General features: G+C 39.7%; 1 protein-coding gene across 8 annotated transcripts in view; it reads left to right on the top strand.

The window, feature by feature from the left end:
• Positions 1-5961: 5961 nt before the first annotated feature.
• The window catches only part of ncam1b (neural cell adhesion molecule 1b), an 87974-nt gene continuing 69629 nt past the window's right edge, over positions 5962-24306 (top strand). For all 8 annotated transcript variants that reach the window (XM_020614825.1, XM_020614824.1, XM_020614830.1 and 5 more), the window contains exon 1: positions 5962-6259. In XM_020614825.1, the coding sequence (XP_020470481.1) occupies positions 6208-6259 (52 nt within the window). In that variant the 5' untranslated portion in view covers positions 5962-6207. The remainder of the gene's footprint in view (positions 6260-24306) is intronic.

Raw genomic sequence — 24306 nt, 5'->3', positions numbered from 1 at the left:
TCCACAGGAGAGGAGCTTGATAGCTAAAGGCTCTGCCTCCTATTCTACTTCTGTGGATTCTAGGAACCACAAGTAAACCTGCACTCTGAGAGCGAAGTGCTCTGTTAGGATGATAAGGCTCTACAAGGTCTTTAAGATATGATGGAGCCTTGTCATTAAGGGCTTTGTATGAACATGCAGAAACATAGTGCATCAGAATGACAAATCCTTGTATCATTGTTTAAAAACAACACAGTCAAAATACTTATTGTCAGTATAACAGTACAATATACTTTGAATATTCTCTACATAGCACTTTCTGTGTATGACATGTTGACTGTATTAATTTCAACAGTACAATGTTTCACATTACTGTTTATGGGAGATTGTTTGCAAGGATTCACATTTACACTTTTCCAGTTTTTTTAAAATATTTTATTACTATTTTCTTTTACTTTTTTAAATTTTGCTCATTGCGATACAAAAAGAGTGTGTTTTACAGCACTGCATTGCATAAAAGACTGTATACATTAAAATGCAAGAGGCATACTGCATACATTACTGTATGTAATACTGTATGTATTATGGTGCAGTGCAGATTGTTAGGTTGTTCTCTCTAAAAAACTTTTTGCATGATTGCGGTCACAGTTGTCCTCCCAACATTTGGCTGTCTTCAACCGGTCTTGGCCGTTGTAAGGCCATGATTTGACAAGATGGTTCATAGGTGTGGTCCCGAATGTGCCTGTGTTCTAGGTATGTTCTGTCCCTTCCTCTGGTTTGCCTCCATACCCTTCCAACATGCAGTCTTACTCCTCTTCTTCGTCTTCCCAGCAGATGCACTTCTGAGCTATTTTACAGCAGAGAACTGGCAGATCACCGGTTAACCTAACGCTTCACACATCCCCCTTCATTAATGAAATTCAAGATTTACTGTACCTGAGAGCAATTCATTTGCAACTGGTTCAAAACAATGGAAAACGGCTCATATGATTTGGAGGCTGAACAAATACTGTGGTTTTGAGAATTTTATTTCTGATCTGAGAAGCAAGTGAGAAAAATTGTGTTACTGTAATCACACTCATTGCCATTGAACATACAATCTGCATACCCCTCCCTGCACCACTGGTCTCTACTTTTTTGCCTTGAGCCAGAAATCAGTGTTCATACAATACTGTACTTTGCCTTCTGTTACAGCAGTGATGGAGGTAAGAGAGGGTATTTTAAGTTCTCCTACTGTGGAGGATGTTTCTTTGCATCTTTGGCAGGAGATAGATAGATAGATAGATAGATAGATAGATAGATAGATAGATAGATAGATAGATAGATAGATAGATAGGTGAACGAGGCAGGAGAGATGCTGCAAAACGAAACATCCGGAAAAACATAAAATATCTTCATGCAGCCCATTGTGTAACAAAGTCTATGTTTTGAGTTGGAGAGACATCTTTGCATTTGTAATATAAAATATCAAATAAATACTTGTGTGCTACTCTGTACCAAATTGAGAAGAATGAGACAGATGGAAGTTACCAGCATATACAGTCTACTGCTACTACTTCTATTACTCCTACTAATACTACAACCACTATGTTTGACCATGAGAAATAAAGCCAAATAGGTCTTGACAAGTTTTTGAAAGAAATTCTGGCTGATCTGAGTAGATGAAAGAGCATGTTATTTGTGCTTTATAAGAAATGGACAGCATATTTAGTTTAACAAAATTGAGCTGATGGTTTTTAGGGGGATACATGAGTGAGCTTTTTTCTACAAAATACATTTTTTATGAAGTAGATTAGAGCGTGTGACAGACCAAGGAATGCTGCCATGCAGAATATGAGAGTAATATAAATAAGGCTAAAACACAGCACTGTTAAACTTCTGGTCAGATTTTCCAGATTAGACGATTTTGTCAGTTCTCTGAAGACTAATTGAAAATGCTGTTTCCAGTTAAGCTTTTTTATTAATTAACAGCACAGATTTGGCTGACTGGACCTGCGAGATTTCATAACCATGAATAATTACTTAAGCAGACAATTTATGCATTTTTTTTCTCATTTCATTCCTTTAAAATGAGAACTGCCTGAATATTTCTTGAAAATTCAAGCATCAGTAAACACTAGCAATAGCCCATGACCTAAAAATAAAAACATCAGCTACATCAGGCTCGACCAGGCTGCTCAAAGACGTCTTTCCCCTAATCAACACATCCATACTAGATCTGATTAACCTCTCTCTATTAACAGGTTATGTTCCACAGGCTTTTAAAGTTGCAGTAATTAAACCTCTACTCAAAAAGCCTACTCTTGACCCAGGTGTTCTAGCTAATTATAGACCAATATCCAATCTCCCATTTATTTCCAAAATCCTTGAAAAAGCTGTTGCAAAGCAGTTATGTGACCACTTGCACAAGAATGATTTGTTTGAGGATTTTCAGTCAGGATTTAGAGTCCATCATGGTACAGAAACCGCACTGGTGAAAGTCACCAGTGATCCATCTTACTGCAGAGACTTGAACATGTTATTGGGATTAAAGGAACTGCGCTAAGTTGGTTCAAATCTTATTTATCAGAAAGATTTCAATTTGTTCATGTTAATGACGAATGTTCCACACAAACTGAAGTTAGTCACGGCGTTCCACAGGGCTCTGTGTTAGGTCCAATTCTCTTCACTTTATACATGCTCCCTTTAGGCAATATTATCAGGAAGCACAACATAAATTTCCATTGCTATGCAGATGATACTCAGTTATATTTATCTATGAAGCCAAATGAATCAGGTCAGCTGGTCAAACTTCAAGCATGTCTTAAAGACATAAAGGCCTGGATGACCTGCAACTTCTTACTTCTAAACTCTGACAAAACTGAAGTTATTGTGCTTGGGCCTGAAAACCTTAGAAATCTGCTGTCTAATCATATAGTTACTTTAGATGACATAGCTCTTGCCTCCCGTACTACTGTGAGGAACCTTGGAGTCATCTTTGATCAGAATATGTCCTTTAAATCACACATAAACCAAACCTGCCTTCTTTCACCTGTGCAATATTGCAAAAATCAGGAGCATCCTGTCTCAAAGTGATGCTGAAAAACTGGTCCATGCATTTGTTACTTCCAGGCTGGACTACTGTAACTCTTTACTATCAGGATGTCCCAATAATTCCCTAAAAAGCCTCCCGTTAATCCAAAATGCTGCAGCCAGAGTACTGACAGGAACTAGCAAGAGAGATCATATCTCTCCCATATTAGCTTCTCTCCACTGGCTCCCTGTAAAATTCAGAATAGAATTTAAAATCCTTCTCCTAACATACAAAGCCCTTAATGACAAGGCTCCATCGTATCTTAAAGACCTCATAGAGCCTTATCATCCTAACAGAGCACTTCGCTCTCAGAGTGCAGGTTTACTTGTGGTTCCTAGAGTCCACAGAAGCAGAATGGGAGGCAGAGCCTTTAGCTATCAAGCTCCTCTCCTATGGAACCAACTCCCAGTCTCAGTTCGGGAGGCGGACACCCTCTCTACCTTTAAGATTAGACTTAAGACGTTCCTTTTTGATAAAGCTTATAGTTAGGGCTGGATCAGGTGACCCTGAGCTGCTGGGGGACCCCATGATGCCAGGCCTAGGCTGCTGGGGGGCCCCATGATGCTCTGAGTTTCTTTCCCCTCCCCTCCTGCTCTCCTCTCCTCTCCTCTCCTCTCCTCTCTCTCCCTATGCTTCTATATGCCACCATTACACATCATTAACTGTGTGTCTCCTCTCTCCCGTAGTGTGTCCTCTCTCTCTCCCTGTACCTTTCTGCAGGTTGCCCTGGCCCTGGAGCTCTATGTCTCTGACGAGCAGTCACCAGCCACATCGACCTGATCAGTGTTTGATTGTTGTGTCTTGTTGCTTTTCTTCTTTTCTTTTCTCTCCTCTATTGACTCACCCCAACCGGTCGAGGCAGAAGGCCGCCCACCAAGAGCCGGGGTCTGTCGGAGGTTTCTTCCGTTAAAGGGAGTTTTTCCTCCCCACTGTCGCCAAGTGCTTGCTCAAGTTGATAACAGTAAGGTCTAGACCTTACTTTGTAAAGTGTCCTGAGATGACTTTTGTTGTGATTTGGCGCTATACAAATAAAATTTGATTTGATTTGATTTGATTTGATCAGCTTTTCAACTTCGGTGCACACCGAATAAAATACTACAGTATATTCTGAGGGTATTTATATGAGTCATCAGCTGTGATATATTTCTTTGTAGCAAAGGCCTGTCAAATCTCTCCATTTCCCTACCACAGCACCCCAAACCCAAACTTCACTTTACGCTTCATTCTTCATTCTGTTTTCTCTGATTATTTCTTAGTAAACTGGTGGTTATATGAGGAAGTGAGGATGGGAGTGTCTGTGAACATTTCTGGGACCAAACTCCCTGCGGTGCTATGTTTGGAGATAGTAGCTGAAGGATGGGCTGCAGCAAATGTGCAAAATTTGACCACAGTACTTTTTCAGCCAAGCCACGGATTGATTTAGGTTTATTCAATTTTAGCTCATTGAATTTCTCTGCTAGCCAACAATGCAAATCAAAAGCAAAGCACTCTCACAGGGTGCCAAATGGTTCCTACTGCTCCTCCCTGCTGTGTGACCAAACACCACCACCTTCCTTTGCATCTCTGTTCTCTCAGGTACCATTCACTTTACAACCCAAATAAAAGTGTGTTGTATGAGCCTCTCCATGGTCACTGGTGAGTTGAGGGGGGTTCAAGGGAGTATTTGACTAACAGCAGTGCTTAGAGGCAATGATGTCTGTGGTTTTTATTGTGCATTTTTTTGACATTTACATGCTGTTTTTCCAGATTTAGTGTTGGACAGATAAAAGCACAGTATTGTTCTCCTGTACAGCAACACGGAGGCTAACATGATGAATATTAAGTATGTTGTTCTAAATTATGACTTGAACTGTACAGTATTACATGTCTGTAATCTGTATCTGTAAATCCCTTAAGGTACTGTACGGGCAGAGGACACAGTACTCTCATAAATATTCAAGTTGCTAATTTTAGGTTAAAAAAGATAATTGATAACCTTGATAAATCAGGATTGAATGATTTTTATAATGAACAGCCTTCGCCATCAGTGTTCTCTCTAGTGCTGTGACTACCATTGATTACACAGAAGTCATGTACTTCGGGGGGGGGGGGGTGATTTTTTTTAAATTCAAAAATATTTTCATACTCAACTTTGACTGTCTTCAGGAAAAAAATTTAATTAAATTAAACCATTAAAACTAACCAGTTTTAAAACATTGCAGGGTGGGGTAGAAAATGTATTTAAATTATTAAATCTGTTATAAAAATAGTTGCCAATTTTTTGACTGTTTGACTAGTACTAGGTACAGTATGGTCACAAAGAAACTGGCTAGAACAAGATGCAAAACAAACAAACAGACAGAGATGAAACATGCTGAAACAAAGCAACTATAAATAGAAATAATGTTAACAAGAGATCAGATGAGTAGACCTACCCTGTAGGCACAATACCCAAATGACCACAAAAAGATGCAAATCAACTACAAAGAGAAACAAAATACCACAAATAGAGACATAATGACCACAAAGGGATACGAAATGGTCACAAACTGAGACACAAAATGATCAGAAACAGATGCAAACGACTACAAATAAACGTAAATCAAGTAAATCAACTACAGCCACAAAACTGACTACAAGGACACAAAAAAGAAGACCACTGAGACACAAAACGACCTGCTTAAAGGTTATCATTTTATCTTTTTGTCTACTTTAGTGTTTTTGAAGCAGTTGTGGAAACAGTTCAAAGCATCATATGAACTGTATTATTTTGCATTTTTACGACTAGGATGGTGGTTTTCCTAAGACACTGGTTTTGTTTGACACCAGGGTACTTCTTCATCTTTGATTTATGATTACTGTCTTCTTAGACACCGTGCAAGCGCACTATTTAACAGGAGGTCCTTTATTCCGCTTGTGCGGATTAATTCATGTGTGTGAGAAGGCTCAGCTTGTCAGTCAGACTTTGAACGGTGCACTGGCGCTCATCACTGATAATCTCTGGCGGCTGCCTGACATCAACTGTGCTGCTACTGATCTGTATCACTGACCAGCTCAGATATACACATTTGGATGAAGCGTTAAGAGAGAGGAAACCCAAGGACAATACTGTAGGGACCGAGCTAAGATTAGACAATAGCTACGCAGTTTAACGTTCATGTTACTCGGGAGTTGCGATGGTCCAGTCAAGGGATATTTTTTTAGCCTTGCTTTTTGTGGGCTGTACAGGTAAGAACATTTCTCATTTAACTCAGCTTCTCCGTGTTCCGTCTAGAAATTTAACACTTCATGTCCGGACATGAACATCCCATCTATTTAGGTTACTGCCTTTTAGTAGTGGTCCTCTCGTCTCCTGGTCTTCCCTCTCCCTCCGCCCGCAGGCAATGTTTAGCAGGTGCAGCGGTGACTGTACTGCGACTGCTGCTAATTAGCTTAGCTTTACTGGCGAGCTGGTTTTGCGATTTTTTTCCCCCAAGTGACGACAGCTTTCTGCTGTTGTGTTGAGGTACCATCTTCTCTGGACACACACTGAGTGAGCTACATAACGCCTCTCTTTGCGTGACCCGCTTGTGCGCTGACTTAGCGTTTTTGTACATTAAATAAAACACGGTGCTCAAGAAAAACAGACTTTAAAATTATATTACTATGAATGTGGTCATGATGGGAAGGGAAATGTGGCGTTGAGAATATTTTTTTTCTTCATTTACAGTCGTGCTGGTTTGTTGACGTTTGGTCTGCCTGGATGGGACGTGTTTGTTGTTGATGAAGAGTGATGCTAGGCTCCCTCTGTTCCTGTAGACACGCACACACACACAGCCACATAGGTTGAGTCACGGTCTCTCAGTTAAAGGTACATTGTGCAAAAGAAAACACGTGGCATGTTGAAATGCACTTGACAGTGTGCAGGTGTATTGATGGCACGGAGGAGGGCTTGTATGAAGTACATGGAGGGTCCATCAGGGACTGTGCTGGTTCATCTGGTCTCTCTGGAACACCGATTGCATTGCAAGCGCAGCCTATACTCTGAATCACGTTATGTAATCTCCTGCAAAGATAAAGGCTTTGAAATGAAATCCTGTAAGTTGGTCAAATATGTCGTTATGTAAATTTAATTGAGGGAGTTTTGTGTCAAACAGCATTTTAATAACCCTTGCAGCCCCCTTCCCCTTTTTTAAACCAGTCATTAAAATCATTTGACATATGAGGCTATATGGTTTGAGTAGCACTCTCAGCCATAGGGTGTTGGTGGGATAGTCCTTCGTGTACAATCTGACATGGGAAGGGGTGTTCCCCAGGCAGGAGAAGGAACCGCAGAGGGAGTGGAGCCCTCCCTGTGTTGTAGTTGTAATGCAGTTTCTTGTGGGCTTACTGGAAAAGCTTATGTCGAAATGTAAATGTACCAGACCAATTATTGAGTTAAATTAATATTATTTTTATTTACAACAGCAACAATTTGGAAAGGAGGTATAGGATTTGGTTTTGGTTTGAGTGGTACATCATAGCCTGACAAGCATTACCTTTAATGCACAGTGTGGACAGTTGAGTTGTGTTGATACAGTTATGTTGAATATTAATTACAGAGACAGGACTGCATGGTTCTCACTTCATTCCACAGTTTATGGCACTGCTAGTTAATGTCCATATTTAGTGTGGCTGTGTTGTTGAGTCATCCACATTCTGATCTTAGACTGCCTTTAATGACTTGCTTACTTAACTCATGCACTGTTGTTGAAGCTAAAATTAAAATGTTTGTTTTATAATATGTTCGGCATTGTCCTTTTTTAAGTGTTAGTTATGCTCAATGCAAATATCAAACATAATTAAATCCTTGTAGTTGAAGGAAGTCAAAGAAAATCCTGATATTTCATAAGATGATTATGTGGTGTGGTTGCAGCGTTTATGACTGAGATGGGATTGGAGGTGGTGGGGGGGGGGTTCAGCATCTTACTCATTCTTTTCCTCTCTTCTAGCTGCATTCTCAATGGGTCTGTTGAGCCTCTTGATAAAGTTATTGTACAAAAGTCTACTTTGTAGTGAACGTTTTGTAGCAGATTCACAGATTTTTTTTATTTCTGTATCCCTTTTAGAGCACATACATACAAACACACACCCACCCACCCATCACAGTAGAAAGTACTGTAGACATTTTGGATACTAATAAACATCTTGACTCCCATGTCCTGATCGACACCCCACAGAGACAGTCACACTACCAGTACCAGCCAATAACTATTCTTTGGTTATTAATTGATCCTCTCAAACTGATAACTGGTACATAAAAACATTATTACAAGTCTACCCTTCTGACAGAAAATGAAATGTAGCCTACAGAAATCAAGAAGAGACAAGTGAAGCAAAAATAGGTACAATAACAGACAAGTTCCAAATGTCCTCAACCCTTGGGACTAATGAATGAGGTGCAACTCTCCATCCCCTTATGTGGCTTTTCTGCACCGGGGCACAGCCCAGCCCTCATCCATCCATCCATCCATCCATCCATTATCTTGTACCGCTTATTCCCGAATAGGGTCACAGGGGGCTGGAGCCAATCCCAGCTGACATTGGGCAAGAGGCGGGGTCGACCCTGGACAGGTCGCCAGTCTATCACAAGGCTGACAAGTAGACGAATAACTACACACACTCACACTCAGTCCTATGGGCAATTTAGAGTCACCAGTCAACCTAAGCTTCATGTCTTTGGTCTGGTGTAGGAAGCCGGAGTACCCGGAGAGAACCCACACAGGCTCAGGGAGAACATGCAAACTCTGCTCCAATCCAATATATTGTAAAAAAAATTCTGAAATGTTCTGTTTTTTTTAATAATCATTTTAACCCAATTGATAACTGTATCAGTAAATGAAAATTCACTCTGTTTTAGCACCTTAATAGCAATGTGAAAGCCAGTCTTCATTGTCTGAATGCTACCAGCGGAAACACTGGGTAATATATCATGGCTATGCTATATTTTTCCGTATTGCATCTGCCAGTGTTCATAGCCTTTTTGATTGATGTTAATTATGCTTGTGTGAGTTTGTGGTATTTTCTAATTGATTGTAGTGAAGCTTTATGTAGGAAGATGAAGGTGATCTGTTGTTTGTACAAATAGCTTGTACAAGCCTTTTTAAGCCCTGTCCACATGTACATAGGTATTTTTTTAAAATGTAGCTTGGTCATGTATTTTGGCCTTTCACCTACATGTCAACGGCAGTTTAGGTCACTAAAAACGTTGCTTTTAGAAAACTCTGCACAGGGTGAAGATTTTTAGAAACTCCTTTTTCGGTGTTGACGTATGAACAGGGAAACCTGACTTTTTGTTTTGCCACGTGAGTGTGTGCCGGAATCTCATTTGCTGGACCTTAGTGTGCAATGTTATGTCCTTTGTTTATCAAGCAGTATTGTGCAGCGGCAGATGTAGGATTGTTGTAACATTGCTAACCAGGCTTTTAGCGTGCTTACAATTACACACACACACACTGCTATTTTGAGGAACTGTTGCATCAGAATTCGGTATATAGGTCAATGCTACACTCAGCAACACTCCCACATTGATCTGTTCCACAGACTCCAACGCCAGCGGATTCGATAATAACTTTGCTCAGGCTTCTGACTGACCAGCATGACTGTATGGTTAGGGTTATATCGCTGGTTGTTGATTTGACATACTGTGTATGTGTGGGTGGGAATTTTTTTTTTTTTTTTTTTTTTTTTAATGATGGAGGGAAAAACTCAGTTTTCAAAAATACGTGTGTGCGTGTGGTCTAGGCCTTACAGGAACTGAATTATGGGATGAGGGTCTGGTAGTATGGTCTGCACCTGGGCCCGGAGCTATGTTGTTCTGCCTTTGCTGTTCTGAGGAGGAAAGCGGTCCTCTTGAGTTTACAGAAGCATTGGGTTACATCATCAGTCAGATTATGTGGAAATGATGATACAGCGCCATACTGCTCCATTTATAGAGCAAGATGGAAGCATGGCTCACTGCAGGCCCGCTTTCAAAAGCTCCAGACTTCTTTATGTCTGACTTTGCTTTATGAAGATGGAAATCAACACTGCCAGAAGCGATGGCTGCAGGTCCAACTGCTCCAACTTGAAAAAGAGATTAGTTCAGAATAGTCTGTGTATATCATGCACTGGCAGCAGTGTTTCCCATATCTAGAATTTATTTGGGAGGTCCTGCAAAATTGATTTCTCTCCCTCACAGCAAGACTTTAAAAAATGTCGTTTTCTCCTCAGTAAGACCCATAATATAACGGTTCAACATGATCTTACCATGCAGAGAGGCTGCAGTGAAAATGCATGAATGCATGCAGCTAATGTTTATTTTTGTTGGTGATTCATCTGTTTTTGAGTAGTCTATTGGTCATTTAGTCTCTAAATTGAAAATGGTTAAAATTATTAATACAGGAGTTGATTTATTTCTTTCAAATTGCCTTTTCCATTTGCAGTGACACAATAGAAAAAAAGCATTAAAGGCTCATATTTCCTAAACTAAACCCAACAAATAACAATGGTCAAATAAATTTGCTGTCGTTCAATCATGTCTTTAGCATTGCATACTGTAAGGTAATGACTTGGAATGCTACACTATATGGGACCACTTATCAAGCCTCACCACTGATGCTATTCTCATGTGTGCAGACTGGCCAAGGTGGCCTTTGAGTGTCAGTCAGTATTCTGTAAAATCATATTAAAATTGGGCACATAATTTTGGAGGAGATCCAGGAGGCAAATTGTGTCCACTGTTATTTTTGTTTTGTCTTATCAAATGACTAAACCTGCCAACAACCTTGTCCATTGACGGGTTACTGCTATGCTTTAGGGGACACTTATTGAACCAGAGTTTGTGTTAGCATGGAAACAATGATGAAAAAACACAAGTAGGGGACTGGGATACAAATTCTGGTCAGACTATACAGATTCATGCTGTATGTTATACTAACCATGAAATGGTGTGAAATACACATTTCCTAAATGAGACTGTAGACTCTGTTTTAAAGCCCTCATAGCCTTTGCACATCATTAGTAAAAATGTCAGATGCCAAGGTTTTCATCCAGGGAGAGGAAGTGAGAGAGGTGGTTTTGTTCCAGACAGGACTACTTGACTCTTTGCTGATGGGAGTGGATCAGACAGATCCAGGTATGAGAGGAGATGAATTGCCCAAGGTTGCCAAAAAGATGACATTACATGTGCATGTGACCCTGTGAAGCACTGTGTGAGATACAGTACATAAACCACTTTTCCTAAGGGTTTGTGCTCAGAAGAGGCACAGACTGTGTACTAGGTTTTATACAGTAAGTGATTAGCTTCCATGGTGGTAGCATCCTTATATGATTCCTCTGAAGTTTGAGTTATTAAATTAGGGATTAATATTAATCAATTTGCATCAGGTTAAGAGTGTGAAACAGGTTATACATAGCACTGAACAGAGAGGACTGAGAGACAAGCTTGCTGTGTATCTTGTTACTACTGTAGGTGAGTACTGAAACCCTGCAGCAGACACTTTGCTTTTTAGCTAAATATTACAGTCCTGCTAAGGTCATTTTAGGTCTTCTTAGCTCAAGATTGAAAACATGCTAAGATCATAACACTGTCAGGAAATTAGAACAGTGTGTCCTTGGCATTGATCAAATAAAAAATGAGGCCAGCGCTGTGAACGCAGCATCCCTGAGGAATTGTAACCCTAGATTGGAAACCCTTTAGGCATTATATAGCTTCTCTCCACTGTGAAGACTGTGCTATGAGACACAAGAAACCTATGTCAGGGCATTGTAGATTTTGTGAATGTTTTTTAGCTATCGGTTATCTGCTAGGAACAGGCAAGACCACTTAACATTTGTTACGCACTCATGTAATACTTCAGGCAGAATATGTTATACATCTGTTTGCAGACAGCTGAGATCATTTTTGATAAAATATTTTGATATTGGTATCAGATTGATGTTGGATATCATATTCGATATTGGTACCACCTCCTCTTAAAAATGATGAAAACCCTAAGTGATTTCAATTTAGCTTTTTCTTTTTTAAATTTTGCTGTTCCGTAACCAGGCACCTTCAGTGACTCAGTGACGTAAATGCTTGGGTGCACTTGGTAGAATGTCCCACCTTTCCTCACCAGGCTATTCACTTGATTTCCTCTTTTGCTAAGGCTGTTATGAGCTGAGAGCACATTCTGGCTCCTTTTCTGCCTCTCCATGTTTTTTTTTGGCAGTGAGAGAAGCAGGCAAAGACAGTACTCATCACAGCTCTGTCTGTGGTTCATTTGCCCCCCTGAAAGAGGAAATAAGCCTTCAGTCATGTCACTATCTATGATGGAAAGAGGTTTGTCCCAGTTTACAAAAGCGTCTTCTCAACTCGGGCTCCTGAAAGTGAGTTTACAGTATGGCAGATTTAAGGAAAAGAGTGCACATCTCATATTACCACAATAAAGCTACATGCTGCCAGCAAGGATTTAGCTCTTCTTTTCTGTAGTGTGACGGGAAACGGTGAGTGTATGTCTGTGCATGGATTATTCATTATTGAAACACTATAGGATCCATCATCATCTGCAGAGCAAGAAAAATGTGGTTTGCTATGCCTCTGACTTTCTTTTTATGCAGTCACAATAGTGTCACCCTCTTTAGCATTACATTTAGTCTCTGCCTGGCAATTTAGACACTTTTCATTCAAACAATCATGACATACATTAATATTATTATGAAAGAAATCCCATCATTAAATAAGTGAAGTGACACCTGGTTTGTTAAAAAGTGGTTATTTTTAATCTGTAATTAGATCACAGTATGAAGGCACTATCTCTAGAGGAGAGAGAGCAGCCATTCAGTGTGCAGGATGAACTGTGAAATGATGACAGTGATTCCCACTGAATGTAGGCTCAAGTTATACTTGGAGAGCCTGTGAGTAGTATAATAGCCACTCAAATATATTTTAACCCATTTAATAATTTTACATGTGAAAAGTTTTGTCTGATCTGGTGCATTATAGCAGTGGAAGGCAGCACATTTTTTGTATTTTCTATAAAATCTTGCACAGATAGCTGCTCACTCTCTGTGCCTGCTCATGAAAAGATGATGCATGATGATGCAATATTCACCTTTGAATAAAATATTTTGCTTACAGTTACAATAGAGGGGTCAGTTTAGTGTTGTATTATTCTCAGGTTGATCTATTTTATGGGTACATGTCTCAGCATTAGGACGTGTAGAGGCCTAAAAGGAAAAAGACATTTTAGAGAGTGACATCACTGGGAATGGGATTTAACCTCATTTCATCCTTATTCATGCAAAGTAGTCTGAAGTTAAATAGACATGTCCAAAAATGGAAAGAAGCCTAGTTGGCAATATGGAAATTCTTTAAATTTTGTAATGTGATTGTTTCCATAGTTTGTTGAATAGGAAATGGTTTCAATTATTTTGAGAGCTTTTAGCACTAACGGATCATTATTGCTATAGTTGGTCAAACAGTTGAGCATGTTTTTGATGAATTCCTGTGGCTTTCTTAACTACTGTTCTGAAGAATATGTACTAATAATCAGCTGTTCAGGTTTTTAGGGAATTAGTTTCATTCAGATCTGAACATGTACCAGGGTAGTAATTTTGACACAGTGCAATGTGAGACCTTAACATCCACTTTACCATTCTTTTATCTGGGCAGCACATGTAGGCCTGTGATGATTGACCCCAATGAATAATGAATGAGTAATGGCAAAGGCATTATACTATCTCTTACCTGTAACTGCCTTGGTATGACTTGCATTCTGCAGCACATGGAGAAATACTGCTGTTGCTGATACCCTTGTAACAGATGGTATGGTGACATGAATGTTTAAAATGTAGTTTCCCTTTTTTCCCACTGACAGCCCCCTTCAAACTGAGCCGTATGTAACTGTTGGTCTCGTATTTCCTCTTATAGATTGTATCGCCTCCCATACAACATTAACTAGCAGTATCGTCGAAAGCTGAACAGAGCACTTAGCAGAAGTCCTGCAGCCATACACACACTATGGATCTATTATTGAAACTTGGATCCCAGATTACAAAATGGCACTCATTTTTCCCAGTGAAGTTGCTTACTTGGCACATATGCCAAAAAAGAGTTTTTAATGTGATTCTGCATTGTGCAACCCATTGCACATGCACATTGTTTCCCCTGCTGCTCCCACCCACACACTCCCGCTCAGTTCATAGACTTTACATTGGGATGATGTCACAAAAATAAAGCTCAAAGGTTTTCCATATTAAAACTCCATAATTAAAAATCTATAATAGAAAAAGTGATAATTGACTTTTTGTGCAGTTCTAGGTGTCCTGTCAACAGTTTTACAGACATCACTTTTAACACTGTGGTCTATGGAGAAAATGCTTCTTGGGCTGCAGGCGGATTGTTTTGGTGCAGTACAACGAGTGGCCACTGAGAAAGATTGGCCGAACACCCGAGTGGCGGCGCTGCATCCAGGGTTCAATGATTGATCTGTGACACACACCCACTGGACAAGAGCCGTAGGGGGATGAGTCCGGGGGATTAATGGCCAACTCTCAATCAGAGGTCACTGGAGTACTACAGTTATCTCCTCAGTGGCATTTGGATGAGAAATGCTGAAGGCTGTTGGATATTGGTGGGTTTGGTATCGGTACCTCTGGACATTCTTTGGGATATTACGACTACTGTGTAATTACACAGTTTAGTAGGGCTGGATCAATAAGATAATGATAATTTACGAAAACAAGATAAACACACGTGCAGTTGTATGAGCAATAGTGAGCAGGATGGGCTGCACAGGATGAGGAAAGTGTGTGTATAAGAGCGGTCACCCAACATCACAGCCCTGGAAAGGGTTTTTAAAGCTGGATAAATAACAGTGACATCTGCTGTAAAACATGTTGCAACCTTTACCGACTAAGTCTGGAAACAACAAAACAACATTTTGCTTCATCAGAAAAGATAGTTATTTTCCCAGCATGCATTAGGACAGTCTATTGCCAAATTGCAGTGCTAGCAGCTGATCTTGCTAGCATTAAACCTCGTAACGTTAGTTCAGGGTGGCGCTGTACTGGACTATATTATATTTAGAGGTGTCTCTATATTTTTGTCTTCCCCAGCTACATACATGAGAGGGTCAGAATATTAGGAACACCTCTGAATATAATGAAACATTTTGAGCTTCATAAACACAGATTGTTGGGGTGGAAGTGTTGCATTGAATTGCATACAGTTGTACAGGTATGACCATTAAAGTGGCCGGTGAGTGTATGTTGGTCTAAAAAAACTGGATTGTGTGTGTAATAGTGTTAACTGAAGGCACATGTGATGAACAGGTAACGGAGTACACCCATGATCAGACAAGTTATTCTGTTAGCATATTCATAATATTATGCTTATTATCATAAACATAATAACACACAAAACCAACACATTCCTTTAAACTCAAGCTCTCTTTGCATTCTTGGCATCAACACACTGGCAACAAAGTGACGTGTCCCCTTCACTGTGTATATTTTTATGCTCTACTGGTGATACACATCGTCTTCAGGCCTACAGACACTGACAAGCCAGTGAATAGGAAATTGGACTTTTGATATGTGGAAGAAAAGTGAGGAAGACATTTCCCAAACATAAAAACACAGAATTACATAAATTATTTGTTGCTGCAAAAAGTCCAAAGTCTTTGTGCCATAAGGCTGTTCAGATGCTAATATCTCAGCTGCATAAGTGCAAATCTCCATGTCCCTAGTTTGTTGACTGAACAGATGACTGTCAAGAATGATCAAATGCTGTCCTGGTGCCTACAGTGGGCTGTACTAAGATGGTGAGAAAAACCTAGTGTTTTGTCAGAGATCCGTAATGCCTCATGCCACAGATTTGGATTGTGATTACTGTGACAGAAGAGATTCGTATCACACTGAAATGACAATTATCTCAAAGGTTCATTATACAATAGCTGTTTTTGTGGGTGCCTTTATTTGCCAGTAGGTTGTGGAGGGGTGGATAGGAAATGAGGGAGAGAGAGAGAGAGAGAGAGAGAAGGGGAGACCTTGTGTACATGATGTGGCGCTGTAGGGATTCAGCTATTGAGGCACTCCCACCAGCTATTGTATTAAAAAACTGTGCAGTGCCCATAAATAGCCAAAAGCGCTGATGATTGTGATTCATAACATAAAATTGGATTGTAATGACAGCTGGGTTTTGCTGTTTTGAACATATTGGTGTTCAACATTACTGATCTAAGCCGCAACATTACACTTGCTAAACTAAAAATACTGTCTATACCTTCTGCAGTATTTGTGTAGCATTAACTCATTGAGCTAATGTTAAAAAATATAAAGCAGTATGGTTAAAGCCAAACATTAATCTTCATTATTAAATTGTGATTATTAGGGGTGTGACGATGATACACTTAGCTCATGAGACAAGACGATACATGATACTGGCTTCACGAGAAAGAGAAAAAAAAATTCAGTGATGAAATATATAACTGGAAAAATGGTCTTATTTGACTGAAAGTCACAAAATTCAAAACAATGAAGGTGCATTTTGTAATGTTTAACTAATCATCTTCTAATAAATGTCACTTGAGCACTAAAAGGTTTTGCCACAAACTCAACTGACTGGCTTTTCTCCTATATGATTTCACATGAGCCTCTTCAGACCTTATAACTGTGCACGAGCTTCTAACTGAAGCTGTGTGTGTCCTTCTATGCTATTTTCACCTTCACCGACCGCACATGGACGGTGACATCATCCGGCAAAGGCGCTGCGTTGACCAGTTGCATATGGGGGATGATCAGGACATGGACACCCATGGGAAAAAGACTCTCTTGTTTACCTGCTGTTTACTGTTGAGTTTGAGTCGCAGTTAATGCAACGTAAAGACACATCATGCATTTTTGTTAGTATTGGATAGTAAGGGGTTCCTTTAATCTATCAGTGTTGACACACTGGTGACAGAATTGGTGTTAAGGTAGAGTAGGCTACATTAGTAGCACGTCTAACCAAAACACAAGGAAAACTAAAAGGGCTGAGAAACGTGAATGAAGCCACTCGTGTCGACTTGTCACAACATGGCCATATTGTACATGCCTACAACACTCTCCCTGCAACCCCTCACCTGATGACCAAAGCAGCCTTGTGTGTTAAAAGACAGCAGGGAGCTGTGTTTTTGCCAGATTAATGTGAAAATACTGTCACTTTGCAATCATACTGGCTGGTGCTCTGGTTCTGTAATGTACTGATATCGTGAGACAGCTTTTGCCTTGACGAGAAATATCTTCACATTTTAATATGACAGGATTTCATGGTACAAGATCTCGTCACAGCTCTAGTGATTATGATGAGTAACTGAAAAATTGACATGGAATTAGACTAGAGAGAGACTGCATGAACTGAATTGTTTAATACAGGTAAATGCCATTGTCTTTCAGTGTTTTTCTTTACTTAATCGAAATAAATCACAGAGGACTAGGTATAGATAAAGAGCAGTAGAATTCTTCAGACAACTGATATGACAAATCGTGAGTTTAATTTAAAAAACTGAACAAAACTGAACTTTTAATCCAGTTTCTTTGGATCACAGTTAGCAGCGTTGGTTTTGATTTTAATACTGACTACTGAAATTGTAACAAGACCCATTTCCAAGTTAAGACAGTGTGCATTGGAGACAGAGGAGCATTGGAGACAGAGGAGATAAAACAGGATGAAGAACAAAAAAAGACATGTAAGGTTACAAATCTGACTTAAACACACCATGTGAACATATAATGGTTATATTTAGTTGTATTTTAGCCTCAGTGTACCACTTGCCCACCCCAGGACTTTGATTGTTTTGGTTTAAAGGGCAGACTGACAGTGAACTATGCAAACAAACATTGTTTATACTACAGTGCCAATCTTTATTTCTTCTAACCTTTTGTGTGCGCTCTATGTTTGGCATCTTGTCTGTCTTGCTCTTGTTTTATCATGTCTCTCACGCGCCTCCCTGAAGGATCTCCTCTCACTATGATTCATTGACTTCCACTGGCTGAAAGCCGTCTTACTCTCCTTGCCAGCAGAGGCCGGATGTGTCATGAACCCCACTGTGTCATCTTTTCCGTGGATGTCATAGAGTGCAGAAGCAGGGCCTCTAAAGCAAATTAAACTATCTCACATCACCAGTCATAGTAACCAGGCCAGTGGAGAGAGAGAGGGAGGGTATCTATGGGTAACTGGTAGTGTCTTAAGTACTATAAAGTATTAACTCATGATAACAAACCTGCACTTTGATGTACACTAGTAGATTTGTGCTCAATTATTTGTGATAAAATTGCTTACAATGCTCAGGCTTGGATTTATAATTTACTCACCTAAAGCCTGGTAGGCTTGTGCGGTGCTTGCACATTATTTCTCAGATTATTTTTGAAATCAAGTCTTTTTCAAGCTAAAGATATTTGGAGGCATTTCGAGGTTTTGTGAAAAACGACACATTTTGTAAAGCAATGCGTACATTCTACTGTATATTAATGGAACATTATTAGAACTGCTGTGCATTTTATTCTAAAGTAATCCTCCACTGTATTCTCAGTGGCATACTGGTGACTTGCGTACCCTACTCCCACTGGAGATTCCCTCACAACAGCCACCACGAGCAGGGCGAGGGGCATATGCCTGTGACAGCACATGGCTGCTTTCTCCGGCTGAGTGGCTAAAGCAACAAACGGTTAAAACACATTTTGACTGAACAGGGTCAGTGCGCTATTTCAGGAGATGATGGAAGCCGCCATTAAGGACGTTTGCCATTAGCAAACTTGTGTAGGGCTGTACAATTCTTGGTAAAATATGAATCATGATTTTTTTTTTCAATTTGGCTTTAAATCACATTTTCATGACTTTTTTTTTTTTAAACTACATTATCTCCACACATACACACAATACACAGCTCACCTATAGCCTCATGTGACACTAAAACACTGAGGCCTCGTCCAATTATTCAGGGAGGCAGCTTTCACAACACTGGATCCACTATTTGTAGTTATGTTAGTGCTACTGTCTGCACTTGTGGTACCTCCTTCTGGGTTTAGTTAGGTGGAAAGCAAGTACTGCAGCAGCAAAGCATGTTAAAAATGTATGATTTTTATTTAAATAAGTAAGTTAGCTACCTTTAATAGTTCATGTTGTTTCTGGTGATTTGAACCGCTGGCTGTTTGAAATAGATGTTGTGATCGGCTACTCTCAAATGTTCTGTGTAGACACAAGTCTACTTACAGTACATGTGTATACTTTGAAGGAATGCCCTTGTTAGATAGGTAAGATGTAAATGACTGTTTTGCTATGGTGTATTGCCAAATGAGGACATAAGGCCACTCAGCAGATCTACTGCCATGTAATGGTTGTATAGAATAAGAATTTTAATTTCAGTCGGGCAGCAGAATCTGTCAAAATTATGCCGCTGTGACATGTGCAACTTTTCAAGATAATTTTTTCATAGAGCTTAATTAGAAAATTAGCTTGGAGGAATTGCAGATTGGAAATCCTTTTGCAACAGGAGACATTGTGATTGGAGGGTTCCATCTTGAAGCTGCTGTTTAGCCCTTAAGCTCTGGATACGTATTAAATGACAGGCTGTCATGTTTTCCCACAGCACCCATGCTGTGGGCTAAGGCAACTGGCAACTGTACTTAGTTTGCTAGTGTCTCAAAGAGATCTTGTTTAAATAACCAGAGGAGAGTGGCTACCTAAACAAGTGGCAAGCGCATGGAAATGAAATGCATGGTGTTCGTTTACACTGAATGGTTGGGCTAAGGTTTTTTCAGGTTAATCTGTTTATGTGGACCTTTGATAGACTCTCTCTGTTTTGCCATCAGAAGACTAATACCTGCAGAATACAATTTATAGAGTGGTGAAGTGGTAAGTGTAAAATGTAGCTTTGACACTTTGACAGAATTGCAGTACTAAAATTTCAGTGTGACATGTTATCAGAGGATCAATTCAATTATTTTTGTTTTCACAGTATCTCAGAGAAATTGCACATATGGCCTTGAGGAGACTTCACACTTTTTTGCAAATGGAATTTGATTACTTGACTAAGCATGAATAGTTTTAAAACAATTGTTGGACCTGCAATTTTGTTAATAAATGATTGTAATGAAGTGTTAATACCAGAGAAACTTTGTCATGCCAAGGTCAAACTACTGTTTCAGAGTTTTCAAAGCAGACCGGTTCCTAATTCCTTTTTAGGCTGTTTTCTGGTCCCTTAGAGAAACAAGTGGGACCTGGAAGTGTCTGTTTATTTTTGAAAATATTACCTTTCATGTTGCTTGCAAAACAAAAAGCACAGTAAAATTACAATCCAGATGATAAACTAGAATTGAATAGCCACACGTTCAGTCTGCATACAGTAAATGATTTAATATCCCTGTTTCGTCTAGTCGCTGGCTAGGGGCCACAGTGATGTCTTCACTTGGCTTGTTTAAGTAACTGTCCAAAACCTTGATGTATTCATGAGATGCCCTTATCCAATCCTGCTGTCTGCTAGAATAAACTCATCAAATGGTGATCCTTCTTTACTGAACCTCACTGTGTTTTGTCCACCTCAGCCTGCTGGAGTTGCAACGTTGCTCTCCTTAATGCCAGCTGTCAGGCTGTCCTTAATGAATGTTAATTCTATGAGACTTGACAGCATGGCAAAAAGAAACTTGTTCGTTGTTGGGTTAAAGCGCTCTCTGCAGCCAGAGTCTCTACTCCAGAGGTAATTTACCAGGTAAGAAGCTTTACACCACTGTACAATCAGAGTAGACTGACAACAACTCTGACATAGTGAACAGTGTTCTTTCTGGTGAATGGCATCACTCAGTTGCAGGAGTCACATTCTTCCAGATAACCTTTCAGTTTATGTAGGCTCATAAACTTAATAATTTTGTATTGGGAGCTTCAATAGTTGCAATAAATACCTGTAACAAAATACAGTGTGTCTCAGATCCATATTTAATCAACATTTCAGTAAACAAAGGTATCAGACTGAACAATGTCAAAGGACTCGGATCGAGATCGAACCAAAAAAAAAACTTGGTTGGGTGATCCCTTCAGTGTAATGTTATATGGAAGTACATTACATTCATCAAAGAAAAAAAATAATTGGACAATCTTATCTTGTAATTATGACTTTGATATCTAATAATTACTAGATCCTGGTCTCAGAATTATGAGATCACGATCTTGTAATCAGCTTGTAGCGGTTCACTTTGCTGCCTAGCCTACTGTTGGATGTGCTGATAGAATTACCTAAACAGCCTGTTGAAGAAATCTTAAAAACCCAATGTTTCTCAAGCAGGTTCAGAAATTTTCCACCTCAGTACATGTAACTTGGAACCCTGTTAGTACAGAAACAAATACAGAATACAATTGAATGTGACAAAGGAAACAACAAATCTAAATCTTTGACCTGCTAGAACAAGACAGTGTTAACTTCAATGTTCAAATTTTCTTTTGCTCTTGACAAATGTATTGTATTCTCAGCTCAGAGGGATTTACAGTACTGTACCAACAGAATATTCAAGAGCTTCAGCTCAGATGTACAGTGTATAATGCTGTGGCTTTACCTCCGACTGAATATAATAAATTTTACTCTGCAGTTTTCAGAAGGCTTATACTGGTAGTGATCATCCGAAGGTCAAACTAATGAGGTCTCAATAGCTCTCGATAACAAATCATGGCAAATGTAATGATTTTGTGCAAATGGATACAGTACGCATGTCATTAGCATTATGTGTACCTTACTCCATGTTAAACCTCATTGTCTGCTGTCAAGGTGTTGTAACTGGAAATCATTAAAGGGTAAATATAATCCTCAGAACCATACACTGTAGTGTCCCCTCAAAGTGAAATTGCTCCAGGCCACTTAGCTGAAACTAGCACATATTGAGAGCCTATTACATGTACCTGAGGAGGCATAAATCCAGAACAAAGACATTACCTCACTCTAATTCATCACAACCCCGCCTTTAAGTGTTCCCTCTCTTTAGATGTCTGTGGAGCCTCTAGTCCAGGGGAATAGAGTAGTCAACTCTCTGGAGGCTAACGCTGTCCCAACGTCTATTTTTACAGTCCCTGCCCCCCCCCCGATTGGCCAACAAGGTGTGTTGTGTCATAAGGTTCCTCTGAGCCATCTGTCGCTCTCAGTGGAGCCGTTGTGAAGAAAGACCACGCCTGTCTCAATCTGTCTCAGAGAATGCAAAATACAACCTTGGGCTTTCCTTGCTCTTTTATACTGACATCTATATCAGGGAGCCGAGGAGAATGCAAGAGCAAGCTTCACAGTTAGTGCTTTTAGTGGAACCTAAGATACTTTACTGTTTAGTCAAACAGGCAACTGCATATGATCAGTGATAGACATTTCTTGAAATTGCGTTGGATTTGTAGAGAAAGGACCACCTGATTTTACATGCTAACAGTAATTGTTGGACAGATTTTCTTAGAAGGTGCAGTAACAGGTTGTTCCTGAGTCACTGCTTGTCTAGTCAGACTATGACTTTGACTCACCAGTAGTGATAAATGATTGAATCACAACATTTGTGTTATGACTGACTGAAAGATAAGCAGCATGATTCCTAAGGCTGACTGACCATGATCTGTCCTTATGCTTAATCCATATCCTCCTCAAACACAATGGCAACCCACCTGCCTGGGTTTCAATTGGGTCTAGTGATTTCTTTCTCTGCAGTCCAGAAATTGTAAGCACACTGTTCTGGGTATTTCTCTGCCCTTTGCTCAGTGTATGTTTTTTATCATTCTATATTGCTATTCTGTATTGGGGGGAAAAAGGGGGAGCGAATACAACGTTTAGCTATTGTGTGACATAGTGTATATTGTTCACGTAAGGGAGTCGGATACAAATGTGTCTTGGTAGTGCCAGTCTTAATATTAGTATTTACACGCTCCACAGATTATGACTGAACCCACACAGTTTTGTCTCTAAAACAATTGACTGGTGTTAGCAACTGCAAAAATTGTAGAGCAATGTGCTGCTGTTGCTCAAGAATGCAAATAGCTGCTGTAATTGATTAGCACAATTAGATCTGGCATGGATTAATGAGGGACAACAGGATGGCCTTGAACAGGATGAACATGCATCAGGAGTTTGAAGCATGCCCTTGTCAGAACATGTCACAAAGGCTAGAAATGCATTTCCCAGCCAATAAAGAAACCTGACACTCTTAATTGAAAGTTTTTAGTATGAAGTGTCTGAGAGGAGAATTTAGAGCACTATCCTGAGTACAGGTTTTGAAAGAATATGCTATTAAAGCATTCAGTTATCAGTGCTAGTTCTAGTCTTTTAAATCTGGCAAATGTGTAAGAGCTCAAAACTGTCAGTGCTGTTTGAAGCTGCTTGTGCCTTTTGTTTTCCTAATATGAATGTGGATAGTGCAGTTGCATCACAATAAACTGTGTAAAATGTTTGGTCCTGTATGTATTTTCTCTGGGTGCACTGATTTCCAACCCCGAAGACACGAACAATAGTAATTAGGATATTCCTGCTATAGGACTGGACCCAAATAGTCGACTATTCGGATTTCGTTCATTGGGTAGGTAATCTTTTTTTTTTTTTCTTAAGTTGAAGTAGTGCCAGATCAGAAAAGAGGTGCTTTTAGCTGCAGCATAATCTCAGTCAAGAGTGGAGATGTATGCCACTGCAAAATTACTGCCGCTGCTACTTCTGAATTTTATGAAGCATTATAACATCCCAATTACATGACTCTGCTTGGGGTTTTTAATTTTAAATGGTGGATACAGGGAGTGAAGACATGAAGCAACACCCGGCTGAGGCAAGAGGGAGAGTGAGAGAAAGACAGATGAGTAAAAGAAAGCAGAGAGAGAGGTCAGTAGATTGAAGTAACTAAAGTTAAGCGAGGTAAACTTTACAGTTTGTCCATAACAACCCATCTGATGCGATATGTCCACATTTGTTAGAAACTCGAACTCCTTACTATTGGTTCCACCTCTCACAAAGTAATGTTTTTGAATTGTATCTCCTCCAAATATAAAATGACCAGTCCTTTCCAATGATGCTAATATTAAATTGTTTATAAAGTAATCAAAAATATCTTCCGAAGCTTGCTTTGCAGCTGAGTGGCACTTTATTTTATTAAATTATGCACTGATATTTAGTCCAACTGCATATGCAGCCATATATAGCCCCACCCTCCGGCTGCTGCTGCTGATTTTCCAACAGAGAGATGCGCTGCACGTACACATCAGAAAGGTGAATGAAACTGAAGACATTATAGTGTCATTTCTCTGGTAGATGGCAAGA

The sequence above is a fragment of the Monopterus albus genome, unplaced genomic scaffold (assembly GCF_001952655.1).
Source record: "Monopterus albus unplaced genomic scaffold, M_albus_1.0 scaffold152.1, whole genome shotgun sequence".
Classification (NCBI taxonomy): domain Eukaryota; kingdom Metazoa; phylum Chordata; class Actinopteri; order Synbranchiformes; family Synbranchidae; genus Monopterus; species Monopterus albus.
The sequence above is the reverse complement of the archived record's forward strand: the minus strand, read 5'-3'. Positions and strand labels throughout refer to the sequence as shown.